Below are 26,734 nucleotides of genomic sequence, written 5' to 3' on the forward strand. Positions count from 1 at the left end.
TAACATTGAGATGAGCCAAACACAGACTTGTGCGAGTAAAAATAAAATGTCAAGTGTAGTAGGAACTGGGCCCATCATAGCTCCCCCTTTTTTTTTGCTCTCGTTGAAAAGAAGGGTGTGCTGGCACATTGTCCTTATACACTTATTTCAAATTTATTTCAAGTATTGTTGCACTTCAAATAAAGTGAATTTAAAAGCACACTTGCAGATTGCGTTTATTTTCAGGCTTTGTTGGTAACAGCCGTGCATGGGAAACAATCTTATTTTTTTTTATCAATGGAAGTAACCAACCAACTCGAGACCCAATTGATCTTTTTAATTTCTTTTTATTTGCGGTATTGCTGAGAGGGGAAAAGTTGTTGGAATGTATAAGGCGAACGTATATCATCATTACAAAAACAGCTGCCACCATTTCTCTTTTCCCGCAAGTAGTGCAAGATGTTTCAGGGTAACGCCCCGCGATGAGATTTCAGGTACATTGGAAATCTCGCATCCGTGCACTCGAGTACTTAGAAAAAAAAAAGAAAGACGACCCCATCCGTTACGTCACTTATCGGCCGCACAGTGATGGAAAATCTGGCACCTCCTGCCGGGGACGTACTACTTCGGGTACAGGTAAGACTCAACAAATTAGAAACACAAAGACCGAGGCGGGGTGAGGGGAGGGGACAGTGCGGGAAAGGGGACTGAAAGTCGTCAGCAGGCCGGCAGGGCAAGCAACGAGGTCGCCGCACAGGCGGCGCGACAGGCGCGGCGACGGTGGCGGCGCTGCGAACGCAACTGTGCATCCGGGCCTTTACCTCAGCGTCATTCCATCGATCGCAGGCGCGCTGCAAACATGGCCGGCAAGGAGGGAGATTATTACAAGGCCCAGAAAAAAGAAGGAGGTTTCCTGCGGTTCCTGTACAACCCCGACACCAAAGAAGTATTCGGCCGAACTGGCCTAAGTTGGTGTGAGTAGCAGGGACTGTTTTTCTTGTGCACGCGCATGCTTTAGGCACCCGCTGGACGAGTGCTCGAGTTCGGCCTGCTGCTGGATATCCGATTGCATTGCCCGTCACTTGGAAAGCGAAAGAGGGGGCCAAGCTTCCTCCAAGGACGCCGTATCTGCGGACCGGAAACTGTGCGGATATCTGAAGATTTCGTGTGAAGAGGTTGTAGGACGAGCAATGGAATATTTACCGTGCGAGACTGCTTGCCGTCGTCCCCTCTTCCTTACCTTCATCCCTCCACGCCCTTCTCATCCTCGGCTATCATGGCTGTCTCGCGGTCAAACTGAGGACATTCGTCGCGCACTTCGTCGTTGGTTCCCATATCGGCGTTTTACGCGTCTGGCTAGTGGACGGCGATCTGAGTGTTGCAGCGGGCCTAGCCGTAGTTTAGTTACTCGCCGAGATGGACCATCAAAGAGCGCTTTGCATGGGCTGATCGCTATGTGAACGACCTTGAGTCGAGCGGGTCGTGTTGAGGCAGTTCGAATGCCGGCCACGCTCCGCGCCCATGCGAGCAGCAGTTCTTTCAGTGTACGCAGAAAACGAGTTTTGTGCTTCCACGTGGTTTGTTACTGACTCCTTTTTTATCTTCCACTAAAGACGTCTTTGGGGAAGCACGGTACCGAGTAGTATTTCGAAAACAAGTGTTGCGTTGCGGGCTTGCAGTGGATATCGCAATGCGTTTTATCTGCATTTCGGACGTATACGACACAAAACTTGCATTATTTTTTTCACGTGTTTGTGCTTTACTCAACTTTTTACTATCTCTCTCTTTTGCAGTTAAGATCACCGTTTTCTACATCATCTTCTATGCATGCCTTACTGCATTCTGGACCATTATGCTCATTGTGTTCTACCAGACACTGGACACAATCAGGCCTACATGGGTCCTAGAGGGAAGCGCGATTGGAACAATTCCAGGTGAATATGATTGTGCTATTTTCATTTGAGAAAGTGTGGAAAACACATCTGTCAAGTCTCACAATTGGAAACAAAAGTAGCCAGTACGATCGATTACTGTATAAAATATTAAGGCCCCATTTCGTTCTGCAGGTAGGACAATCAATGCGATGATCAGGTTGGAAAACTGTGTGAAGAAAGCATTTGCCTATTAACGCAGGACACTTTGTGACAGACTGTCTTGCCTTGGGCAGAAACGAAGTGACCCTTATCTAAAGAAGGTGCAGCTCATTCTTGGTGTAGGCACACACTTTTTTTGTTGCACTATCTCTCAGCCTTTGTAATCGCATGCAGGATATGATTATATAGCCTGTAAACAACTCTGCTAAAACAAATGGCCTCAAACATTTGTATGTACTACAGTGTAAGGCTGCTAAGACTCACTTGCTGCTGGTGGAGTTTTCATGTTTTGATGGCAGGAAAGTGTCCAGAGTGCAATTTTATGCTGTGCTGTGCAATATACAATATCTTACTGGCTGTTCTTGAAGAGTCACAGATATTGTCTGATGATTGAGTGTTACGCATGTTTGTATAATGCAACCACTGCTGTAAGTAAATATACCACTGCCACAAAGCAGTGGACATTCACAAACAGCTTTAAACACTCATTAAGCACTGACATTCTACTTGTTCACATATAATACTAAACATTAAATGCCCTGAACTGAAGATCTAGCATGTTAGATAAACTCAGGTGGTCAAAGCGGAGCTCACTATGACTTCCTCTAAAGGTGGTGTCTCTGGGTGTTAATCTCTGTTAGTGAACCCAATCCATTACTGAGGGGAAAAGAGGACCCAAGCTTAATCTTCAATGGTGGCGAAAGTCGTATGTAGCTTTAAGGGCTTAAAAATGTTGCTTATTGCTGTAATGATAAAGGTTGGGGGGGAAAAAATTACTACTGTCATGTGCTCGCCTTACTCTTCCTATTGGTACCAATTTAGGAACTGGGGGAATCAGTGAGCATGTCTGCTGTGAAGGTTAATGATGTGTAACACTCTTCTGTTATTTTGAGGGGGGGGGGGGGGGTGATGCTAAGCATACTGGGTGTTTTACATAACTTGAGCCAAGGATTAAACAAAAAAGCATTAAACTGCAGACTTAGCAGGCGTAAAGGTTTGTTGGTTTGTTACAGTTAACTTCAAGTGCCGTGTGGCAGAAATTCATGTCACATGTGCATTTCTTCTCTTATCCTCATTGGTTTATGCTGGTTCAAGAAATGTTACCACACCAACTAGACCAGGCTGTAGCAGCGTTGTAGTACACGCATCTCAAGCACTGCTGCTTGGCCTGCTAAATAGATAGCTGGTGTTTAATATATTATACCTTCTTTTTGGCAGGGTTGGGCTTCCGCCCGAGGCCACCCGAGAAAAATGTTGACAGCACCCTCATCTACTTTAAGGCTGGAAATGCAGGAACCTGGAAATATTGGGTGGAAGATCTTCAAGAGTTTCTTAAGGGTGAGTCAGCAAAGAGGGTGTTGATTTATCATGCCAGGTGCCTTCAGTCTCATTTGATAGGCAATATGAAGCAGCAATTTGCCTGCTTGCTAACTTGAAGGGAGGCCCTCTTATTTTTTCCTTTCAAAGAACAGGCTCCAAGTACTGCATGATCCAAGTGACGATTTCTAAGGACCATTTATGCTGTGCTAATTAACATGCAGTAAAATTAAAGGGCCTACTGTGCTAGAAAATGTACTCCCACAACAGCACTAGGCTTGGCCACTGTAGTGTATTTGGCTGCTACCTCCCATATAAATCTCTCAATTCAGCCAACGTAGATTGTAGAGTACACCTATCAGGTCTTTCCAGAGCTAAAAAGATCTGGTAATGGCCTACAAGCTCTCAAATATTCCTAATGTAAAACCTCCAAAGTTATTTTAATGAAATGGTTTTCGGTCAAGTTATGTTGTCTAGCATTTCTATGTAAGGTGTTGGTGCAGCTGAGGGATTGGTGGAGCTGAAGGCAGTTAAGAAATTTTGGCAGTTCTCAATGGCATTCAATAAATACATGACAAGGTGCACTCATTCGGAACCACCTTTTGTGTTAGAACAGAAATAAAACGCTTGTTTGCCCATTAGTCCTTACTGATGTGCCGTAACTTGAAGTGCAGACTATCAGTCAAAAACAAGATGTGCTCAGCATTTTTACTTGGAGAGAATAGCTTAGGGGCCAAAACCTTTGCATTTTTTTGTGCTCCTACCCCAAACATTTGCAGCATTGTCCTCCCATACCTTGAGTCATGCTGTTTCATGTAGCCATATGATCTATCCAGCTTTACATCCAAAAGCCATCCATATTTCTTTTAACCTGATATTGTCATTATCACAAGGGTAATTCTATGTATTGTGAACAGCATTGTCGTAGTAAAAAAATGATCCAAAGGGGCACCAGCAGGTGACTCAGAGGTGATGAGGTACGAAGTGATTCCATACGAAGCAAACATGTCTGTCAATCTTTTAAAGGATGTGGCTATGCTACTGTGAACCACATTAACTTTCCTACATACATTTCTCACGGTTCGAAAAAGAAATGATCAGCTCTGCACAATAGTTAACAGCAGAAGCAGTTACTTCACCTACCTTCAAGATGTGCAAAAGGTTAACATAGCAACAAGCCAGTAATAGCAACAAGTCACACATAGCTGTGAAAGAAACTTGACAAAAACCAAGTAAGGGAACAGCTACCATTAACAATGGCACTGTGGTTTTTGTATCGGTGTCATTTTGTTAATTGGCATGTGCACCTGTGGTTTTGTTTGGTGGATGGTAGTGCATGTACCACTACTTGGACCAGAAAAATCTGTATCTACCCGTTACCTCTCTGATCTGTTAAAGTTTAAGTTTGTAATAGATTACTTTTTTTTTTATATAGAGAAGTGTGGGTGCCTGTTGGGGCTTTCAAACAGTCAGTGTGGCAAATTAATGGTACATTTTGACCGGTCATTTTCGAGTGCTCTGGCAGCATGCATTACATTTATTTTGTAGTGCCGCATGGCAGCTCAGATTGCGTGGAGGTGCTCTCGCTTTTGAGCTTGGGAGCATAGCGTCTGCCACAATGGCTTGAGTGGCGGTGCCTCAGTGCCTTTTTTGTTTACAACAGAAATGATGACATGTTTCCTCTTCCAGCCTACGATAGCTCTGTTGAGGGGCTGCGCATTTGACTTGGACAGGCTTTCTCTGGCTCCGATAAAGAGAGAGCTTCACATTGTTGCAATCCGAGTCGGAGTGCAGTAGGGACCAGCCAAATGTACCATAACTGACGGCGAGTTATAGGGTCCCTGAAGCAGTTTAAATTTTGTAGACGTGTAGGGTGCAGCCACAGTAAGACATTTTCTCCACTATTTAGGTGAAGCGTCTCATATCAGGAGCGCTATAAACAATTACAAGTTACCCTCCTCACTAGCCATGCTTTATTTCCTCAACTCGTTTGCCGAGTGGTTAGGGCTAAACTTCACTTTCACTGGCTCCAAGTTGTGATGTGACATTGTCATCTACTTTTGGTTGTCTTGGAGCCAGCGTGCGAAGCCTCTCCAGCCTCTCTAACAACCTGGCCGTCAATCCCCAGCGAGAGCTATCCAAGCAGCATGCATTCTGTCACAACGCCAAGCTTGCCCAATTTTTCGTTGACAACAGGCGATCTAGGCATTTTGATGGATGTGTGGGGATGTAAACTAAAGCCCTTCCATACTACTACCACTGTGATGAAGGAGCTTTAGCATAGACATATTTGAGTGGCCTGCTTGGTCCAGCCACCTGGTGGCACAGAGCTTAACCAGCCAAATGCAGGTGGTGTCCAAAACCCCATGTTTATGACGTGTTTTGTGCTCCCAAAATCACTTCCGGCTCGTTCAACCAGCAAAAGCATAGCCTTTAGGATCTGCTTTTTAAATCCAGAGGACGCAACCCTATGGGACATAGATTTGGACACCACCTATTGCTCTAACGAAGTGTAAAACATTTTAAACAAATAAAGACATGTTCATGATTACACTCTTGCCTAAAACTTACACCAGCAGCAAAGTAGAATACACTTGGTTACTGCTACATTAGCTCTATGTTTGGTTGAGCTTTGTACCACCAGGTGACTGCACTGTGCAGGCCGTTCATGTTTGCGCATCCCGTAAAACTCCCAGTCCACTTGTGCTTGCGTTTACCCGAATACCGGACACGCTAAACTCTACTGTGTTCGTAATCCCTCGGTGTGAAGTGACAGCCGCTAGTGCTTAAGTGGGTCATTTAATGATCAGAAGAACCTACCTTAACGACTCAGTGTGTCTGTACAAAATCATCAGCATGATCTCAGGGTCCCGTTAAAAGGAAGTGGCTGCAATTAAAAATAGGTGCCTATAGGTGGTCAGCCCTGTTAAGTTGACCTATCTCCTCATTGCCATCTACTGGTGCTAGGTGCAGTAGTGTGTAATTATGCTTTTCGTTTTTCTTTGTTTTGCCCTTCATCATTGGCTTGCACTAAAGTGCATGCCTGCTATTGCCAGGATCTCTTACTCAGCACAATAGGTGATTAGAAGAGAACGTGATCGAAGGAAAAGAATGTTTGCAATTAAAATAGCTCCAGGCTCTTGCCAACTGTCCCCTGCTGCCACTCTTTCGGTGTGCTGTGCCTCTTTGCATCTTAGATGTGTGGCGAAACATACTTCTGCAAGATTACCTGTCACAGTGTGTCGGTGGCTGCGGTGTTCTGCTATTGAGCGTGAAGTTGTTGGTTGTACTCCCGGCTGTGGCAGCTACATTTCGATATGGGTGGTATACAAAAATGCTCTTGTACTTAGATTTATTGGGCATGTTAAAGAAGCCCAGGTGGTCATCATTAGTCCGGAGCCCCACACTATGGCGTGCCTAATAATCATTGATTTTTCTACAGAACACCCCAAAATTTAATTCCTTTCTTGATATTTTACTTTTGGGCAAGATTATATGAGTACCATGGTTCTGTTATTTCCATTGATAAGATGCTTAGTCATTGTCTGGTACCTTAAAGGGCCCCTGAAATGGTTCGGAGAAATATTGGAGACCCGTAGGGTACAGCTAAAGTTAATCATTCGCACCACAATTTGTGTGAAGCGTTTCATATTAAGAGAGCTACGGATAATTACAAGTTACCCTCCTCCATAGCCATGCATTTTCTCCTCAACTTGTTCGCCGAGTGATCAGAGCTCCGCTCCACTGACTCTGCGTCATGATGGCACGTCGTGTCGTCTACTCCCGGTTGTCAAGGAGTGAGCATGCGAAGCTTCTCCAATCTCTCCGCCAGCCTGTTTAGTAGTCGACCCCAAGCGAGAGCTATCGAAGCAGCGTGCGTTGTAAGCATTCTGTTGCAGGGCTGAACGTGTCTGATATTTCGGTGACCACAGACAAGCTGGCCGTTTCGACGGAGGAGTGGAGGCATAAACTCAAGTTGATGAAGGAGCTTTAGCGTAGACGTACGTGAGTGGCCTGATCGGTGTGCACGGTCCTGCCACCTGGTGGCGCAGAGCTTAACCAGCCAAACAAAGAGCTAATGTTGCTCTAACCAGGCGTAAAACATTTACAAAAACAATGTGTTAATGATTATGCTCCTGCGAAAAATTTACACCAGTAGCAAAGAAGAATGCACTTCGTTACTACTACTGTGTTTGGTTGAGCTCCGTGCCACCAGGTGGCTGCACCATGCAGACCATTCACATTTACGCTTCTGTTCATCTCATGAAACGGCACGGTCAAACGGCCAGGCCCTGTCCCCTTGCTCTTGCGTTTACCTGAATACCGGACTCTTGAAACACTATTGTGGCAGTAATCCTCCAGTCTAAAGCGATGGCCACAAGCGCGTAAGTCCTGGTGCCGATCGGACAGCGACAGTCCAATGCGCTGCAGCCACTCTGCTCGTCCGCTGCCTTGTAGAGGGATACAATGTCACAGCTTGACTTATTGCCAGTAGCTACATTTGCAGCCCACAATGCAACAAAGGTGAATCATGTTGCTCGCGAAAAGACTGAGACAGACACTGACCGCGGAGCTCTATTCAACATTGAGCGCATTGTAAAACAAGGAGACACTTGCTGTGTTCCGGAAGTGCTAAGTGTAGTGAGAAATTGTTCTTGTGCATTCTCTTTCTTTTACTTGGTTAGTTAGAAGGGCCTTGCAAGACATGAAGCGGGGAAAACTGGCAGGAGAAGATTGACTACCAGTCAATTTAATCAAAGATGGTGGAAACATAATGCTTGAAAATCTAGCGGCCCTTTATATGAACTGCCTGTATACTTCAAGGGTCCCAGGGAACTGGAAGAATGCCAACATTATACTAATCCACAAAAAGGGAGACGTTAAAAAATTGAAAAAATATAGGCCCATTAGCTTACTTCCAATATTTATAAAATATTCACCAAGGTAATCTCCAATAGAACAAGAGCAACACTGGACTTCAGTCAATCAAGGGAATAGGCAGGTTTCAGGAAGGGATACTCTACAATGGATCACATTCATGTCATCAATCAGGTAATCAAGAAATCTGCAGAGTACAGTCAGCCTCTCTATATGTCCTTCATAGATTACGAAAAGGCATTTGATTCAGTTGAGAAACCAGCAGTCATAGAGGCATTATGTAAGCAAGGACTACAGGACGCTTACGTAAATATCGTTGAAAGTATCTACAGAGATTCCACAGCTACTTTAACTCTCCACAAGAAAAGTAGGAAGATATCTATAAAGAAAGGGGTCTGATGAGGAGACACAATCTCGCCAGTGCTCTTCACCACATGCTTGGAAGAAGTATTCAAGCCATTAAACTGGGAAAGCTTAGGAGTAAGGATCGATGGTGAATATCTCAGCAATGTTAGATTTGCAGATGACATTGTCCTGTTCAGCAACACTGGGGACGAGTTACAACAAATGATTGATGACCTTAACAGAGAAAGTGTAAGAGTGGGGTTGAAGATTAATATGCTGAAGACAAAGATAATGATCAATAGGTGGGCAAGGGAACAGGAGTTCAGGATTGCCAGTCAGCCTCTAGAGTCTGTGAAGGAGTAGTATGTTTACCTAGGTCAATTACTCACAGGGGACCCTGATCATGAGAAGAAAATCTACGGAAGAATAAAAATGGGTTGGAGCGCATTCGGCAGACATTGCAAGGTCCTGACTGGAAGCTTCACTGTGACTTCACCAGTGACTTCACTGGTGTGCCCTTCTTCACATTCGGGACACATGTGTTTATTCCAATCTAGATTAGGCGCTAAACGAATAATTTCGTTTTCGAGGCATTATTACATACAGTAACGCAGTCCACATATTTACAACACCTCAAATGAGTTTAGCATTGGAAATACAAAACATTCGTGCAACTATTTACAAAGAAACAGCTGCCTTATTTCGCAGAATTCCAGCTTTTCTCTTCTTTGCATTAGCATTGGCACCCAATATTCCGTCATTGATCTTGTGGAAACATAAACGCATGATTTTTCGGCCCAGATTTGTAATTGCTCGAGCAATTGGGCACGCAGCACTTATTAGGCATATCCTGGCATGAATGTAATCCACATTCTGTGGCAATGAAGGCTTGCCGGACACACAACCGCAATCGCAGCACAAGCGCAGAGACTAAATGCATGGTTCACGTCGAGAAAAGAAGTGTGCTCGGAAGCATGTCAGCATGCCAGGACTTTTCTAACTCCAAAGCTATCCAAGGAGAGCCAGGGTTCCTGGAACTAATCGAATTGTTATCGCTCACCCTACTAACGTCATATGGGTAAATGATGTCAAATGGCTAGGGGCGGCTTAAAATTCAGCCGAGCGATGTGCTGCAATCGGCAGCAATGTACAGCTTTAAAACCTTATATATTACAAGCTTTATGCGGAGCACTTCCATGCATCAATTTATGATCAGAAGGACCTACTCTAACGACTCAGTATATTTGTACAAAATCATCAAAATCGTTTCAGGGTCCCTTAGTTAAAACTTTTAAGGACCTTAAAAATTTAGAGCAAGGTTTTGAATATAGCAGAAGTTGTACGTTGTACCATGCAGTACTGGTACTTTTGCTGAACAAGGACTTGCGTCTGGATAAGCTTGACATGAAAATTTTTAGTACAGGGTGCCTCTACAGCCTCCAATTGATAATTCAGACTGCTTCATGGCACTGCCACTGGCACCATAGACTTTTATAGACCATGTGTAATTCGGACTCTGCCTCCACAACCATGTGCTAATTCAACCACCGATTGGAGCAGAAATAGCGATACTTTGGTTTTGATACGTTGCCAGCATGGTCGCTGCCCATGTCTCTTGTGCCTCCTTGAAACTGAAACTAGCAAAGTGACCCAGTAGTCACCTAACCTGCCCATACCAAGGGACAAGTAGTGTTTGTCCCCGTACATTTTAAATTGTGACACGGTCCTGGTAACTTCAATTGCTGTTGTGAACTTCTGGGTCTTGGAATCGTCAAGCAGCAAGTTGTGCCAACTCCATCCTCAATGCCTGCCCAACGAGGGTGGTGTATAAATATGTAGCCTCCATACTAGAGTGTAAAGCCCCAGCCACAGTAGCGGAAAAACGTGTGTGATGCTGGTGTTAAAACGCAGCTACGGCAGTGAGGCCACATCAACTGGTGGCGAACTGCTGCGGCAGTCACATGACAGCATGAAAATCTTGCCTTCTCTTTTTCACCCTACATGTAGGTGTGAGATGGCGCATGCTTTTTCCTTTGTCTGCTGACAGATCGATGCTGTGTTTATGTTCTTTGTTGTTCGTTCTTAACGCGAGTCCTGTCTTATGAAGATGGCATTGCCACTGATCATAATCATGTTGGTGCGCTCGCTTCTGTTGCGGCGTTTAAAAGACAAGGAGAATGAGGTGCTGAGTGGGCCTTCGTGTCCTTGTATTCAGGGTCTGTCTTGTTGTACAGAATCGGATATAGTGCACTGTCTCCAAAAACCTTTCCATCGGGACATCTTGGTTTCAACTCACCATTTTAAAGAAACCATGACAATCAAAAGTGCAAATGAGACCAAAACAAGCCAACAAAAACAAGCATGATTGAGAGCTGACGCAATCAGTCAGTAGTACGAAACAAGCGGTTGGGTGGGTCTGCATAAGACCAGTTTCTTGCACTCGCGTCACTGAAGAGGCTGCTCTCATTGGTCTCCTTCGATTTCGGCTTGCTTGCCATCGTGATGAGTGATGAGCTGCGATAAACTGATCCAGGACCGATCCGCCTCGGCATGAAAAAGTTGCTGCGAGGCAGCTTCTGCGGCACACGTTTTGCCGCTGGCAGCGCGCTGAGAGTGTATTTCCTCTAGTGTGGCTAGAGCATTAAGAAACTTGTGGTTTGTCTATGTAAGCGCGGTCGGCCTGTATTTCTTTTTTTTTTTTTCCCAGAATATGAACATTCGGTTCATGCATTTACTAATTTCTATAATGAGTGCATTGCAATGGTTGGTGCAAGCTTATGTGTGCACAGCGACACATTTTTGGCCACTTGTGAATTAGTCACTCGTTTACTGGCACATTTGAAATCCGATGCCTGCATTATTGATCTGCTACAATATTTGGGCAAATATGAACTGGTTCATGAATGTTCTCGCGGTCAAAGACTTGTTTCTTGGAATTCCACGCGATAAGCTTTCTTGCACTTGTCAATGTGAAATTCTGTTTAAATGGCTCGACTGTTGTTCTTTAGTGTGATGTTGACGTGCATGTGTGATGATGTTTCAGACTATGACCGGCAAGAGGCGGACGGCGAGCATCTGCGCACGTGCAGCTTTGAGCAGCCCATCGACCCCAAGGAAAACAAAGCGTGCCGTTTCGCCCTCGAATCCATTGCCAGCAACTGCTCCAGCGCACAGCAGTTTGGATACGAGTATGGCCAACCATGTGTCCTCCTGAAGCTCAACAGGGTATGCAACTTATCCTCCTTTGCATTTGATTTGAACCTGTAAATATTACATAAGAAACTGTCTGAAAAAAATATAGCAATGTATAATGCTTCGTGCCATTGCCAGTATGCCATTCTTGTCACGAGGTAACATTGGTTGGCCTTTAGTGGGAGGTAGCAATTCTTATTAGTATTGGTGCCAACACTTTATTTGGTCAGAGTGAACTTAAGTACATTGGGGCCATGGGTATCCAGTTTATTTATGATGCTATAGTGGCTCAGCCTGTGAGCTGAACATCAGTTTTCCGTAAAATGGAGGGCCCAATGGCAAAGTGTTTTTGTACAAATTCAAATGTCACATTGAAAACTGCAAAATGCAAGTAATTGTAGCCTGAAAACCAATATGGCATTCTCCCATGTTTTGCTCACTATTGCATGCAGCAATAGCATAGATCTAACTTCTGTGCATATAGTAGTGCTGAAGGCTACAGTGTGAAACTTTCAGGGGTGTAGGTTTACAGTTGATCACTGATACTGTATATTGAACTTCAAGGGGATCATGAAATAGTTTGATATATTGATAATTAGAAATATAAAATATGCCTTTCTTAAGTTTTATCTGAAACCTCTGCACATCTCCGGCAGTTTTCCGAGATCGTGATAGGCGGGGATTTACTGATTTGCTTCACCAAGGACTTGTTAAGCGACAAAAGTTTACTTATTTGTTGCACACAAATGTGACAAGTCACTCACACTACAGAGGAGACTTTTATATACTGCTAATCCTAAAAGCTTGCGTTGCCCAGGTGCGAGACTGCGGTGCATTCACAACTTGGAGAAGTGCTTGTTGCGCATTTTTATTCAGGGTAAAGTAGAAATAAGGTTCAGGCAAACCAGTGTGTATGTACATGCACTGTGCAACCATAAATGCACCCGTACTGTAAAATGCGTGTGAACGCGTCTGGCCGCCTGTCTGTTACAATCTGCTGGTAAACGGCCGCTTATCACGCATCAGTAAATCGGGCAGACTGTTGTGTTGGGTTTCAGAATCGATTTCATGTTGTAGCCAGTCGTCCTCGCTTCTTGTCCATCCTACGTCTGTTCCTTATTGGGTTCTACGCTCTAATGCTTTGTGGTGCCTTCATTCTCTGCTCTTCCCCTCTGGCCCCTGTGGCAATGACTCCAGATACTACACAGATGCTGTTAGATTTGAAAGTGGTGGTCAGATTGCAGAACATCAGGACTCGTTCCGACTGACGTGCAACTCCGCGAGCGCGAGCAAAATGCTTTCAGCGTGGACTGTGGGCCTGCGAATCGTACAGTGATGAGCCTTGTGTGTCGCTGCTGCAATTTCCTTTCTGGAATTACGGATGGGATGTATTGCACTTTTGTTGAATCCAAACTGGAAAGCAAAAATCCATCCCAGTTGGTTTTAGGCTTTGATTCATTCGGCCGCTCGCAGAACCCTCAAATACCATTTGTGGAAAGCCCTCGTTTACAAGACGACGAACCCGGTGACTCGCACATCTCCAGTTCAGCATCTCTTGCCTGGAGTCCCTCAGGGAAAAGATAAAGTGCCATGCATGCTTTCTTGTGGAACACTCATCGGATTGGGAGGCCTTTTGCATTCTTGAAGCAGGGTGGCAATGTGCTCATGCCGATAATGAACAGCCAGTTTGCATGAGCCATCCACACGCACAGTGAGCATAACTGAGATATGCACCCTGCTCATCACTAAATGGTCCGCACTAAATATTTTCAACAGTACGAGAAGTAATTGCATCATCATTAGGAGAAGCGTGCATGCAGGGGTGAAGTGCACTGTTCAATATATTGAATGTGGTGATAAACAGTAGTACAATACATTCGTAGTACAGCGTTATACTTTTGCTTTGTTTTCAAGGGTGTCTTACAGCTGTTTGACGAGGGCATCAATTTAATATAATCGAGATCGACTGTAGCGCCGCATTATGAGGACTCTTACTGAACTTCAGGCAAGGAAGCGGGCATCTATGGGCAGTGCTAGAGCAAGAAATTTGGTGCATTTGCATCGCAGGGTGCATTTTAGAATCGCATGTTGTAATTAGGGCAGTGTCTTAAAATTTTTCATGTTACAGCATTTGTTGCTCCTCTTGTTTCTCGCTTCTGCATTGATGCTTGCGTGCTGCCGGCCTTGTGTTCACTAGTCAATTGCCTTTCAGATTTTCGGCTGGGTGCCGGAGCCTTATGACAATGGCTCATACCCACAGAAGCTTCCAGACAATGTTAAGAATGACTACGATCCCAACTACGTCTACATCACTTGCGAGGGAGAGGCAAGTCTCGTTTCACTTGTGTTACATTTCTTTTACGATAAGTGTTGTTCCAATCTGGTGGCATATGTCTTGTAAGGTTGTGGGATGATCTCGTCAATCGGAACCTGTAAGGGCTGGGAAGGTGTTTCATTTGCTGGGAGTATGGCCTGAAGCACACCATATATTTAGGTGCACAAACTAAATATAGGAAGCAGATGGCAGTGAAGTATTAAAGGGAGTGATTTCTCAAGAAACGGAGAATAAATTCTTTTCTTTATGCAGACATTCTACCTAAAATATGACGCAAATGTCAGTGGCTTCTTCTGAGACCTACATAGCGAACTACTGAAAGTACGCCTCATCATAGGCAGAGAAAATGTAAACGCTTCAGATTTTTAAAGATCCTAATGTTATTACCTTCCTTTCTTAAGTTTTCATGCCCTTTGTGGGTTGCCACGTGGACGTGCTTAGTAGCATTAAAACTTAATGCCATTTGTGGTGTAGTGCGTTCTCGTAACTCACTTGGCCATCAAACACATACTCTCGTTCCCAGTGTCTCCACATTCTGACAATACTAAACGAATTTGTAGCAAAAAACAATTGTTATATCCTTCACTCCTTCAAAAAGAGCTGTTTTTCGCGGCATAGTGTATTCTCACAACCATCACAACTCACTTGGCCATCAAAAGCTTCAACTTCACTGAGTTTGTGTCTGGGTGCAAAAATATCATTCCTGAAGTAAACTACATAACATACACCTATTAATGTGTTTTGCGCCATTCCTAAACAATTGCACCCTAAATATGTCTTTAACTATTAGGATTGGAAAGCAACCACAACAGTTTCACTGCGGCTATCGCCATTGCAACGTTTAATGTAATTAAGTATGCACGTATAGCGGCATTCGAAATATAATGGCATTAAGAAACTTAAGGCCTTGCATATTTAATGGCATTAATATCGGCTGTGTGGCGCGGGTAATACAGATTTTCATCTCCAACAATGGCTTTTCTATAGTATAGTCGAATCTCATTAATTCGAACACGCTTAATTCGAACTTTCGGTTTATTTGAACTGACGCCGTGATTCCCTCAATGTTATGTGTATTCCGGTGGGCGAAAACGCCCGGTAATACGAATGCACAGGCATTTGTGACGGTTCATTCGAACATACCACACTATGACAATGCTCTCCACAGCTGTGGAGAGCAGTGCTTGTGGCAAACGAGCCACAAGCGAGCCACAAATGGAGGAGACCGATAAGAGATGCCTCTACAGTGACGCACACGCGGAAAACGTATCACATGGACCCGCCTGACCGCTCTATTCGTACTGGCGTCTGGTTCAGTCAGACTGCTTGTTTCGCACTATTGTCTGCTCGTGTTGGCTCCTGCTCACGCTTGTTTTGGTTGGCTAGCGTGGGCAGTTTCGTGTTCTTCGCTTGCTGTATGCTTGTGTGCCACAATATTTCACGACTCGCTCCCTTCATGTTTCGTGCTATGATGCACAAATACTTCAAAAACAAGTCCTTCTTTTAATTCAAACTTCATTTAATTTGAACAAATTTAGGAGCCCCTTTGAGTTTGAATTATCGAGATTCGATTGTGCTCTTCTCTTTAGGTGCCACTCTATGCATAGTTTTTATTCCCACTTGAATACACAGGCCAACCTATTGCCATTACCCTGAGTGGGCCAATCACTATTACTTTGGCGCTCTATGGCCTGTAAACCTTTGTGCCATTAAACACCATAAAGCATCATCATCCTTATTGAAAATGTTCGAAAATGTTAATGAAAATGAAAATAATGAAAATGTTCAAAAGTGTTATTGAAAAAAGGTTGATCACTGAAATGGCAGACATCATTTTGAGCACTGTTCTTGTGAACTGTGCTTTTTCAAGTCAGTAACGATCTTGCTGGTTGTTATCAGTGTGCACACTGAAAATATGTAAGTGTTCAAGTAAGCTTCCATATATACCTTTTTTTTTGTCATTTTCTTTTTTTGGTGTGTGTAGCTGTTGCTGTAAGCAAGAAAGTGTGAATGATAAGTTTTGTGCTCTTCATACTGCCACAGTGCTTTGAGAGATGGGTTTTTATAATAGCAGGTGTGTGACTGTGGCAGCTGCTTCACTTCCTGCCTTGCACATCTCGTTTTCACTCAACAGAACGTGGCTGATGTGGAGAACATGGGACCACTGGCTTACTTTCCTGGCAACCGCATCGAGAAGTACTATTTCCCGTACATGAACACTCCGGGCTACCTGTCCCCCTTTGTGTTTGTCCAGTTCCTGCGTCCCGAGAGGGGAGTCCTCATCAACATGGAGTGCAAAGCATGGGCAAAGAACATCAAGCATGACCGCCAGGACCGCATAGGCAGCGCCCACTTTGAGCTCATGATTGACTGAGCCCCCGATGTTGACATGTGTGCCCGCTGTGGTGGCATGCGCTTCTTTCTTTACACAAAACACGTGTGATGCTACCATCGCCGCAAACCGCCTTTTGACCTCTCCCTCCACCTTTTCATCTATCTTTGTTGCTTCCCCAAGCCCCACCCGTCTCCCTGCAAATTCATATGTTCGTGTATTATGTGTGATGCTCGATTCTTGGTTCCAGTGAAGTCAGGAGAACGTTGGTGAACCTTTTATGTTTTTTGTTGTCGTTTTCACTTTTATTTTTTAGACAGCCTCTGCATTTCATTAAATTCGTGCATTTCTGGTTAAGCGTGTTATATAAACAACTAGTCTGCTGCCACATTTTTTTTTTCTTCTCCCTCCCTCAGTCACGTTCATTGCTACTTATTGTTCTGCTGGCACTGTCTCGACGTGTCAGCGAAAGAGGAATCAGTTTTGAAAGCATTCAGAGTGCCGCCACTCCGTTTCGCTTTCACTTATTCAGGGGCAGCTTTTTTCCATGGACATTCCAGAGAACTGCAGCAGCAACGTCTGCGATCCTTTTTCGGTTGCTCCTCTCTTATGTTCTCTTGTGCTGCTGCCGCATCTCTATCGTAGCTGTTGCATATTTCATATAGGTTGTTGGGTCGCAATTCACTGCCCGATTGCTCTTGTATTCGTTTTCGTATTTCGTTTTTTGAGATTTAGATGTAAAGAGAAAGTCAATGCTGCAAGGAGTGTCTGTTGTTTTTCAAAGTCGGGGTTCCTTTTTTCTTCTCTCTTGCTCCCCGCATGTACTGAGATGCATGGGGTCGCACCGCCAAGTGGATTTCTCGAGCAAAATAAAAAAAAAAAAAGTCACGAGGGTTTGCACGCGTGAATATTTTGTGGCACATAAAGTTAGGCTAGAATTTCTCTCGCTTGCCTCTGTAGCAACCTCGCGCATTGTTCCAGACACAGGCATTCATTCGAACAGTGCCGGAATGCTGCGTCTGGGTATCTTGCCGAGCCACTAAAGAAGAAAAGAAACGCCACACACATACATGCATTGCAGCCGTTCCCTAACCCAACCCGGTGACAGACCCTCTAGTTTGTGATAGCTTGTTCTAGGATGAGTTGGTTGCCACCCGGCACAATGGGTATTTGCCAGACTGGCGCAAACGTGCCACATCCAAGGAGGTAGCAATGGTTGTTCTTCAAGCCCTTGAGAAGGTGCCACAATGAGGTGTGGCAGTGAAGTTGGCGCATTTGAATCGTGCTGTCTCGACTCAGTCGAACTGTAGAGAACAGGCTCATGCACACGCGGGCGGAGCTGTGATTTTGAGAAAGCTCTTGTTGTTGAGGCAGCCCTTCAACATTTTTCTTTATCCATTGCGCATGTGCTGGTGTTGTCACTGTAGAAATGTGCCCAACACTGTGGCGCAGGGGATTACCTTGTACGTACGCTATTGCTTGGAAGAGTAAAAGTTATTGACACTTGGCTTCTGTCTGTGTTTCATGCATTTAGTTTGAGTTATGTTCTTGAGCGGAAATATTTGCAAAATTGCTTAGTTTGGCAATTTCGCAACTCGCTGGTATATCCAGGCTATCAACTGTTGACTGGCTAAAATGGAATTACGACAAATGTAAATAAAGTGCACAAGAGTTGGGATCGAACCTGGTCCTTTTTGATTCTGAAACTTCTACTGGAAATTGTATACAGTTGAACCTCATTGATACGGCCCTATTACATAGAATTTTCCAGTGCCAACGTTCACGATCAAGAACACAAAAAATGACCCAGTTCAGTTGCGCTTTATTTTACTGGTTGATACATTCCCAGAAGGCACAATCTTTCAGCACCAACGTTCAGTACGTCGCCAAACTGCGATCGCACGATAAGTTTTCTGGCTGCTAAATGTAAACAAGAAAAGGCGCAAGGCGGGTGCAATTAAGAACAGTAGCTGTCTGTGCAGCAGCTTCCCTACAGTACATGCCTGCCCGTCTCGCGTGAAAACACGGGCGTGCACTTGATTTCCTATTCTAGTACCTACAAATCTAATTCCCGGTGCATATTCACAACTATTGCCTCCAACCCTATGGCTATGAGCATTTTACCTATCTGTTTTGTGGTGTGTGGGACATGGTTCTGTAGGAAGCGTGCTGCACACTTTTAATAGGTGGTAACACAAACGCGCCACTGTTCCCTACTGCAAGTGGCACAAAGTGTCATGTTTCACTCTGGGGACATTGTATTCCGTTGTTGCCCACCATCTTATTTTAGTTCTTTTCTTCAGTCTTAATACACTGCACAATAGAATATTGACATGTGTCTGGTCACTTGGACCTCGGCTCTCATTGGCGACGAGTCACGCCAAGTGGGCATGGTAAAACTTCCTGCCAAAATTCCGCAATCAATGAAGCTGCTGACCCAGGCCAAATGTAAGGAGCGCAAATGTAAGCTTGCTGAAGCCACAGAAACAACAGTGCACATCTCGTGTGCCACCACCTTGGTGTCTCATGCTGCAACAATTTGCATAATACTTTGCATTACGTAGATGTCCACTACAGTTGTCTGTGAAATTTTTCAGTGACATTGGATCATAAGTTTTCCTTGCATTTTTCCCCCTTGGAATGTACAAACGAGGTTCTACTGTACTTCAGTGCACTGATCTGTTCAGATCAGTACTTAGGTGTAGAGGATCTGTAATGTTAGCTACATGTGCAACAATTGAAGACCAGTGCTGCTTTCCCTGGTGGATGATCTGGGGGGCATTTGTTTATGATCTTCAGAGAGAGAGAGAGTAAAACTTTATTCAATTCAGATGTGCCAGGGTTTTCAAGTAGTAGACTAGCTGTGCTTGGCTGTAGAACTTTGTGGAGCTGACTTCGCTCGTTGAAGCTCTGGTAGAAAGTTCTCTCAATTACGCAATTAGCTTTGTGCAAGGTGACGCCAAAGAAAATCTGGTATATATGACTTGAATGATTTCTGCAATGTCTTGCAGGGACTTAACCGATCTAATGGCAATGACAAATGTGTGGCTGTGTGGCATTAATTATTCAGTGGCAGCCTTGCAAGGCTAATAAGTAGTACATATCCGTATGCTACGGGTGTGTTTTGTAGAGCTTTAAAGAGGAAAATGTCTTTATAAAGTTGTCTCCTGCATTTCTCTCTATAGACTCCTTCAAGACATGGTGTGCATACCTATTGCATACTGTAGATATAGCTCATTTTGGCCCCCTGCAGATGTCTATGAAACATGTTGGTGTGTAGTGGAAGGAACTTAATGTGAAAGCCGAAGGACAAATAATTGGAGATGTTGTCATATATTGCCATTGTGTTCTCGTTTTGTTTGTGTTGGGAAAGTACTTGAATGGTATGAAAGGGAGTGAAGGTCAGCTGGGGTAGCACAGCGTAGTGGGTTAGTCCATGCTGGTATGGACGACGGGGACAGAGAAGTAAAAAATGAAAGCTGGTAATAGCGTCCGCGTTCTTGCGCCAAGTTGCCTATTTGGAGTATCTAATCATCTACTATATATGTCTTGTGCCACCAGGCAGTTTCTCCAACAAATTGGCACGATGTGGTGCCTGAAAGAAATGCTTTACTTAAGAGAGGTGTGCCATAACGGAGGGCTGTTGAATAACTGACCACATAAGATGTACAATGGACTTTCGTTGAATCAGTCAACTCCGGTTAATTCGATATTGGGTTAATTCGATCCTCGCCGATGGTTGAGGTCGGCGCTCGTGCATTGCTGTGGCCCAAACTCATTTCGATCATAAAATTCGCCTTCGCCTGATAATTCGAACTTGAACAATCGACACATGCGCCTGACTCCTATGGTGGCCCCATAGCGACACCTTACTGGCAGCGTCGGTCTCGGCGGAGCTTATGAGACAGGGAAACGCGTTCGACACACGTCAAATTTCCCGTCGAAAACGACTATTTCTGGCCTGCTCTAGGAAGATTTTCAAGCAACAACTGTAGCCCACAATGTCTACGGTATTTACCAGATTCTACGCGTATTTCTTCTTTCTTTTTTAGAAAATTGGACCGAAGATTGCCTGCGTCGTACAATCAGATAAGAAACCAAAACCGACTTTGTGACGTGCGCATGCTTTATCGCATAACATTGACGTATTGCGGCGAAACTGACTTTGGGAACCGCCCACCATTGTGCAACACATATTAGACCTTTGCCACTATTTCTTCCTAAAATCGGGTGCGCGTTATATTGCCATCTTGCTTAGGATATATAATGTAATTCCTATGTTACGTTTTCTACTTTGGGCAAATTGGAAAGTGGGTGCGCATTTGATTCGGGGGAGCGTTAGTACGAGGCGAAAACTTCTAAGTGAATGAGCGGTGTGTTTTGGCGTTTTTACTGTATCTTGTTTAACTAGTCCCACTGGATAATTAGATCAATTTTGGCCGTGATGCACAATATATTGACTCATTTGGTTGGGTTCTTTGCTTTAAATAGTGCCTCTAAAGCAGCAGGAAAAGCAATTTGCGCATCCCGATAATGAACGCGCAGGTAAGATGAAAATCGAGAGAACTCTCATGCAGGCAAGCAACGTCCTTGGAATTCTTGCTCTTCGCAGTGAGAGTTGCCACACTTTCTAATTCGCATGTGCTATTAGCAACATAGGCCCATCCCGGTTGTCCACATAGGGGCGACACCGACCGTGGTTCGAGTGAAGTGCGAACCCAGCTGCGAACTACGTAGCCAGCAGCACACGTGCCAGCGCATGGCTGTTTTACATGGCATGGTAAAAGAAGCCCCGCACGCGCATTATATCTCGTAAATTGCGCTAAAAAAGTATGTTCATATGCACAGATAAAAAAAGAAATATTTCAAATCAGCCATCATTCGATTCGCGAACCGCCTTGCGAAGAAGATAGCTTTACAAATAGGAAAGTGACCGCGTGCAACGCCTTATAACAGAGGTAATATACAAACACGACAATCGGCTTTGGGGGAAATATTTTGCGATAGAATATTTAATCGCGCGCGCGCGTGCACACACACACATAACGTTTCGGTTTCTGGAATTATTGAAACAGCGTGATCAACGTGACGCCATTTCATTGCGAACATTACGTTTTGTTCGTTTCTGTGCTTAAATTCGTTGGAACACTACTCTGACAATACGATCACAACATACGTCCAAGCGTTAAAGCGAGACAAGCGTATAATGCGCTTTTGTCATCTAAGGTGGCGCCACTTTGCTGCACGCAAGAAAGGGCATTTCCGCTTATCAGTGCTGGCGGGCAGCGTATTTCCAACTGCTCGTAGGTACAACGGGGCGTGGAACTTGCGGAGACGACGGGCGTTTGCGCGCATGCGCGAGTGAGAGCGGGTGCGAGAGAGGAAATGTGGGGAGTTTTGCTCCTTGAAAATACGACTCTGCCTAGGTACTACGGATGAGTTTCTTGGCGCGCGGTGTATGCGCTTGTCCCTAGGCGTGCCGGCAGAAGTCGCGGGGCGCGGTTGTGCTGAACTTAGCATCGCAAGTTGGCAGCTCGACACAATCATATTTAAGCGATCATGTTTTTACTAATGAAAACAACGTGTCATTATTTCGCATTATTGGCGGCGCCTCCAGGACACCAAAGCGGCAACGGGGATATCAAAGCTAGAAGCCGGACCGGTCCGTGGGTTGGGGCTCGCAGAGGCCTGCGCGTGCCAGGGGAGTATAAGATCGGCTGTCCGCTATCGCGGACAGCCAATGTTTTATGCGAACACCCCCAGGCACACTTCGGCCTCTGCGGCCCCAACCCACGGGCCGCCCGGCTTCCAGCTTTGATCCCCCCGCTACCGCTTGGGTGCCCCGGAGATCCTGCGCCGCCTGCTTTAATATAACCTCAGGTGCTCTCCTGAGGCCTCCGTTTGCCGGTTACATGTGCCCTCCTGGAGCAGTGCTTGTAAAAAATCCGATCTATCGTCGCGACGAAAAATTCGACCCGCGACTTATAAAACACCAGTCAGAACATTGTCCCTTCAGACACAGCGATCACCAAGCGGCGTCCGCGCCCACTGCCTCACCGCGCGGGCAGCCAGCGGCGGAGCGTATAAACCAACTCGACCGAACTCCGCAATGCCGGCATGTCAGGGGACAAACGAATACAACGCAATCTAAGAAACCTCCTCCGTAGTGCCTAGGCTGAGTCATATATTCAAGGAGCAAAAGCCCCCAGATTTTCTCTCTCGCGCCCGCTCTTACTCGCGCCTGCGCAGAAACGTCGAGCTCCGTCAAAAGTGGCACGCCCCGTTGTAGCTGCTAGCGGATGAAAATACGCTGGCGGGCAAGATGTGCCCGGCCTTGCCATGGTGCATGGTCATGTGGAACAGATGGACAGGTGAATCGTCTCGTACTGCACGTCGCCTACTGCTGTTCTCCACGTGAAACTATAAAGCCAGCGTACTCACCGCGGAAGTTATTTGGTCGTGAGCCGGTAGCACCGCGCATTCCGTGATGGATGGAAGCATTTATTTTAAACCAACGACGTGCATCAGTACAAACGAAGATGCCGAGGATCAGAAGGGAATGCACCACCAATTTCATTTCACATCGTTGTCCATAAAGATTCAAAAATGATAATAACAGTATTTTTTTTTTTTCACCGCCCGATTCATGGCCGACCCCCCGGGCCCCAAAGTAGGTTGCGCCATTTCATTAAGAAACAAGATCAAGAACCCCTGACACTATAGCTGTCTCGGCCGATGTGCCCATTTTTAACGCGATTGGATCTATGGGGCTGTGGGTAGGAATGCAGAACTTCCGAAAAATTTGAAGGACCCGAAAAAACAAACATAGAGAGCTTTTATTTTGCCGGAGAAATTGCAAATAAATGTTTTCGCACTGTCGACTAAAATATTTACAGCAGGACACGCTTGACACGAGATACAAGCTGATCTGCCGCAGTCAACGTGACATCAAAACAAATTTACTACAAACATGGTGTGAATGATTCTAAACACAGATAGGTAAAACAAAAAGCTAGAGCACTACCTATTCTGCATCGGTATCACGCGCTTGGGAACTCCTTGTCTAAATCTTACATTGTTATTTTCGGGGGCTAGGAATTGTGGAACGTTTTTTTTTTTTTCTTCGCAATATTTCGTTTTTATTTTCCCCCTGACCAATCGATTTTTTTTTTTTAAGAGCCCGTTGGTACAAGGAGTAATAAAGATGATGACTGAGCGAACATGGGAAGCCTCTGCCCAGAGCAACGATTTCGACTAGGGAGACGTCTTCGTTAAGCGTGCCTCAGCGGGTTCTGGCGAAGAAATCAACTTGGCTAATGAATATTGGCTCTGCGCTGAGGTTTGGTTTGGTTTGGTGCCTGTAGTTATAGCACAACTCACTACGGGCCATGAATCGGGCGGCAGTGGGTCGAAAAATAACAAATACCTGAATAGGATTTTTTTTTACTGAAAATGAGATATTAGATGAATTCTAATGGTTAATAATAATTTTCATGCTATAGTTTCTTAAAATTAGAAGTTAATATTTTTGGTTTCTTGTTGTGGAAAATAAAACAGTAAAATGAGCATGGAAGTCTCCTTGTTTCCATTATAATATTATATATGGCATCACATACGTTCGTATTACAGTGTCCTAGTGCCGACGCCCCCAGAGACAGAATGATAGGTAGCGTAATGACTAATCCAAGTTGGCGGAAGGGACCTTCTAGAAGTCATTTTCTAGGCACGTTGAACCTACGACACTCTATAAAGAAATGATCCATAGTTTCGGTTTCACTGCAGTAAAAACATTTAGGAGAAGGTGCCAAACCAGACCTATGGGAATAGAAATTAAGCCGCGGTATTCGGCAACGCATACGCGTAAATGAAACTTCAAATTTTCTTGCTGCACACCATCCGCTGCGCCAAGGAAATCTAAGGTGCTGAAAATCGGCGTTATGTAATACACATGATTTGGCATGTTCTTCTTGAATGGAAAATTTTTTAAATCTTGCAGAAGTGACGTATGCCGAAGGTTTTAGGATCCTCAGTACCGGGCCTTTAAGAAATGCCGCTGCTAGTGCGTCTGCTGACTTGTTTAAAGTGAGCCCACGTGCCCTGGCACCCATACCAGGTGGATGAGGCGTAAATGTTGGGGAATGAATGAATGAAATTCTCGGAGAATGATACTTGAATTGGGCACAGATAAAGCGGAGCAAACAGACAAGGAGTCGGTTAAGATTACGGCTGAAGAAATAGATGTGGGAAGTTTCTGTAGAGCTAGGATGATCGCCATAACTCTGCTTGAAATATGGGCGTAAAGTCGGGTAGTCGAAGAGAGAAAGACCAATTTAATGATGTCGAAAAAATGCCCACTCCGGCCTTCTCTTCACTGACAGAAGCATCTGTGGCTATTACTGCATTTATTTGGAGGTTTTCAAGGTGGTCATCTAATAAACCTTTTAGGTATTGAAGAGGTAGGAGCTTAGCGTTATTGGGAAATATATCGCCAAATTCAACACTTACTGTCGAAGCAGGTAAATTTTGAAAAGCCACATCACTGATTGATATTAGTAATGGCTCTAATAGCTTCTGCACAAAAACTACCTGGGGACAGTGCAGTCTGGACCATTGATTCTCAAAGAATGCAGTTGGTTCTCGAATAAAAATATAGTAGGAGCGTCTCTGGGGAGAAGCATAGATGTTTAGAAATGCTTGGACTGTCAGTATACAAAATCGAGTTTGAAGAGAAGGCAGGTGAGTTTCACGATATAAAATATTATTGGCTACAAATTCTGGAAGGCCGAGACACAGACGTAGTGATTCGCATTCTAAAAGAACCAGAGGACGTAACTTATACGTAGGACCTCCTGAAAATAAAACGCATCCAAACTCTAGAATGGGGCGGACATACATACAATAAATCATCAGCAAGGTCTCCCTGCGCATTCCGAAACGACTGCTGCAGACTCTTCGTAATAAACCAATAGCGCGTGCTCCTTTAGATGCGATGTATTCTATATGTGTCTGCCAATTAAGCTTTTCGGTGTAAATCATTCCCTGAGCTTCTCGTGTTTTCATTATTCAAGTCTTGAAGTGCTCGGGGTGTACGAGTCCAAGCAGTGCGCCCTGTGCTCCTGCACTGGATGCTGCCCTGTCGGTGTTGTTAATAAGATGGTCAAAAATGGTGTTGTGTACTCTCTGTTAAAAGAAAAAAAAAAAAAAAACTTAGTGACGTTTATCTTTGTGAACGCGAGTTACGCACAAAGCGTATCTATGCTATTCTATTTTTTGTACATTGCGCGTAGAATGCTTTAAAAATGCCTCAATTGTGTGTAAGTGGGGCGATTTTTTCAAGGAATATTTCTTTTGTTTTGATGTCTTATTTTTTAAAATTTTTATGAAGTGTAAATGTGCCATTAGGAAGATGGTAAGGCACTGTAAGGAAATGCACAATCTTTACTATTTCTAGCAGTTTGATAATGCACTATTCACATTTTTTTATATTGAAATGAAAATGAAAGAAAGAGATGTAGTCGCCCTATAATGGGGCTGGCTGTTCCTTTTCTCAGCAGAAATAACAATATATATAAAAACTTGCAGGAGGAAAATCAAAGAAACGACGTCACAGGGCCAGAAATCCAGAGCACACAGTCGTATACATCCACAAACATATAAATATAAAAAGCAAAGGCAAGTCGCACTACAATCAGTCTAAACAAAGTCAGCAACAAAGTCGCGCAAGCGGCCGCGATGTGGACTGCGATGAGCATGTTAACAGAAAAGGAATTAGATAGAGTTAAAATAATACACGCACAGAATATGATAATCAAAAGAGTTTCAGCACAGAATACAAAATAGTATAGCACGTAATATACAAACGCTCATAATTACAAATTGTGAAAGCAAGTTATACTTATATTGAGTGTCTATTCAGTGCGTTATCTAGTGCTTGTTAAGGATGCCTCTATCATCGCTAAAGCGTTCGGGTGCATTCAATGCTTTTCGCTGTGTTATGGTCTATGGCCACGGGTCCAGCAATTTTGCGAGTGAGAAATATCGGTGAGGATCAATTGGGCGTCTGTTCTAGCTGCCGTGTTTGTATCGCGTGTCTGGGACATTCGAGGAGGAGATGGCGAACATTCTCATCGTCTTTGCCACAGTAGCAACCCGGGGAAGGAGCCCGTTTTATGCTATTCACACCAATTCATTTTCCCCTTCTCCTTTTTCCTCTTTTGGAGTCTCCTGGTCATGCCACGCCCGTGCCTTTTGCCGGACTTGTTC

General features: G+C 44.5%; 1 protein-coding gene across 1 annotated transcript; it reads left to right on the top strand.

Annotated features, from left to right (window-relative positions):
* Positions 1 to 796: 796 nt before the first annotated feature.
* On the top strand, positions 797 to 17,979 carry nrv3 (sodium/potassium-transporting ATPase subunit nervana 3). Its single transcript, XM_050188595.3, has 6 exons — positions 797 to 953; positions 1,773 to 1,913; positions 3,291 to 3,410; positions 11,656 to 11,837; positions 14,017 to 14,130; positions 16,274 to 17,979. The coding sequence occupies exons 1-6, from the start codon at positions 839 to 841 to the stop codon at positions 16,511 to 16,513; spliced, it is 912 nt and encodes a 303-aa protein (XP_050044552.1). The 5' UTR covers positions 797 to 838; the 3' UTR covers positions 16,514 to 17,979.
* Positions 17,980 to 26,734: the final 8,755 nt, after the last annotated feature.

Source organism: Dermacentor andersoni, chromosome 2, assembly GCF_023375885.2.
Source record: "Dermacentor andersoni chromosome 2, qqDerAnde1_hic_scaffold, whole genome shotgun sequence".
Taxonomy (NCBI): domain Eukaryota; kingdom Metazoa; phylum Arthropoda; class Arachnida; order Ixodida; family Ixodidae; genus Dermacentor; species Dermacentor andersoni.

Bases quoted from the DNA above. Each gene is read 5' to 3' on its own strand.
- nrv3 (XM_050188595.3), top strand. From the start codon at position 839: ATGGCCGGCAAGGAGGGAGATTATTACAAGGCCCAGAAAAAAGAAGGA. The intron at 1,914-3,290 runs GTGAATATGATT...TCTTTTTGGCAG, and splicing joins CGCGATTGGAACAATTCCAG to GGTTGGGCTTCCGCCCGAGG. The intron at 14,131-16,273 runs GCAAGTCTCGTT...TTCACTCAACAG, and splicing joins ACATCACTTGCGAGGGAGAG to AACGTGGCTGATGTGGAGAA.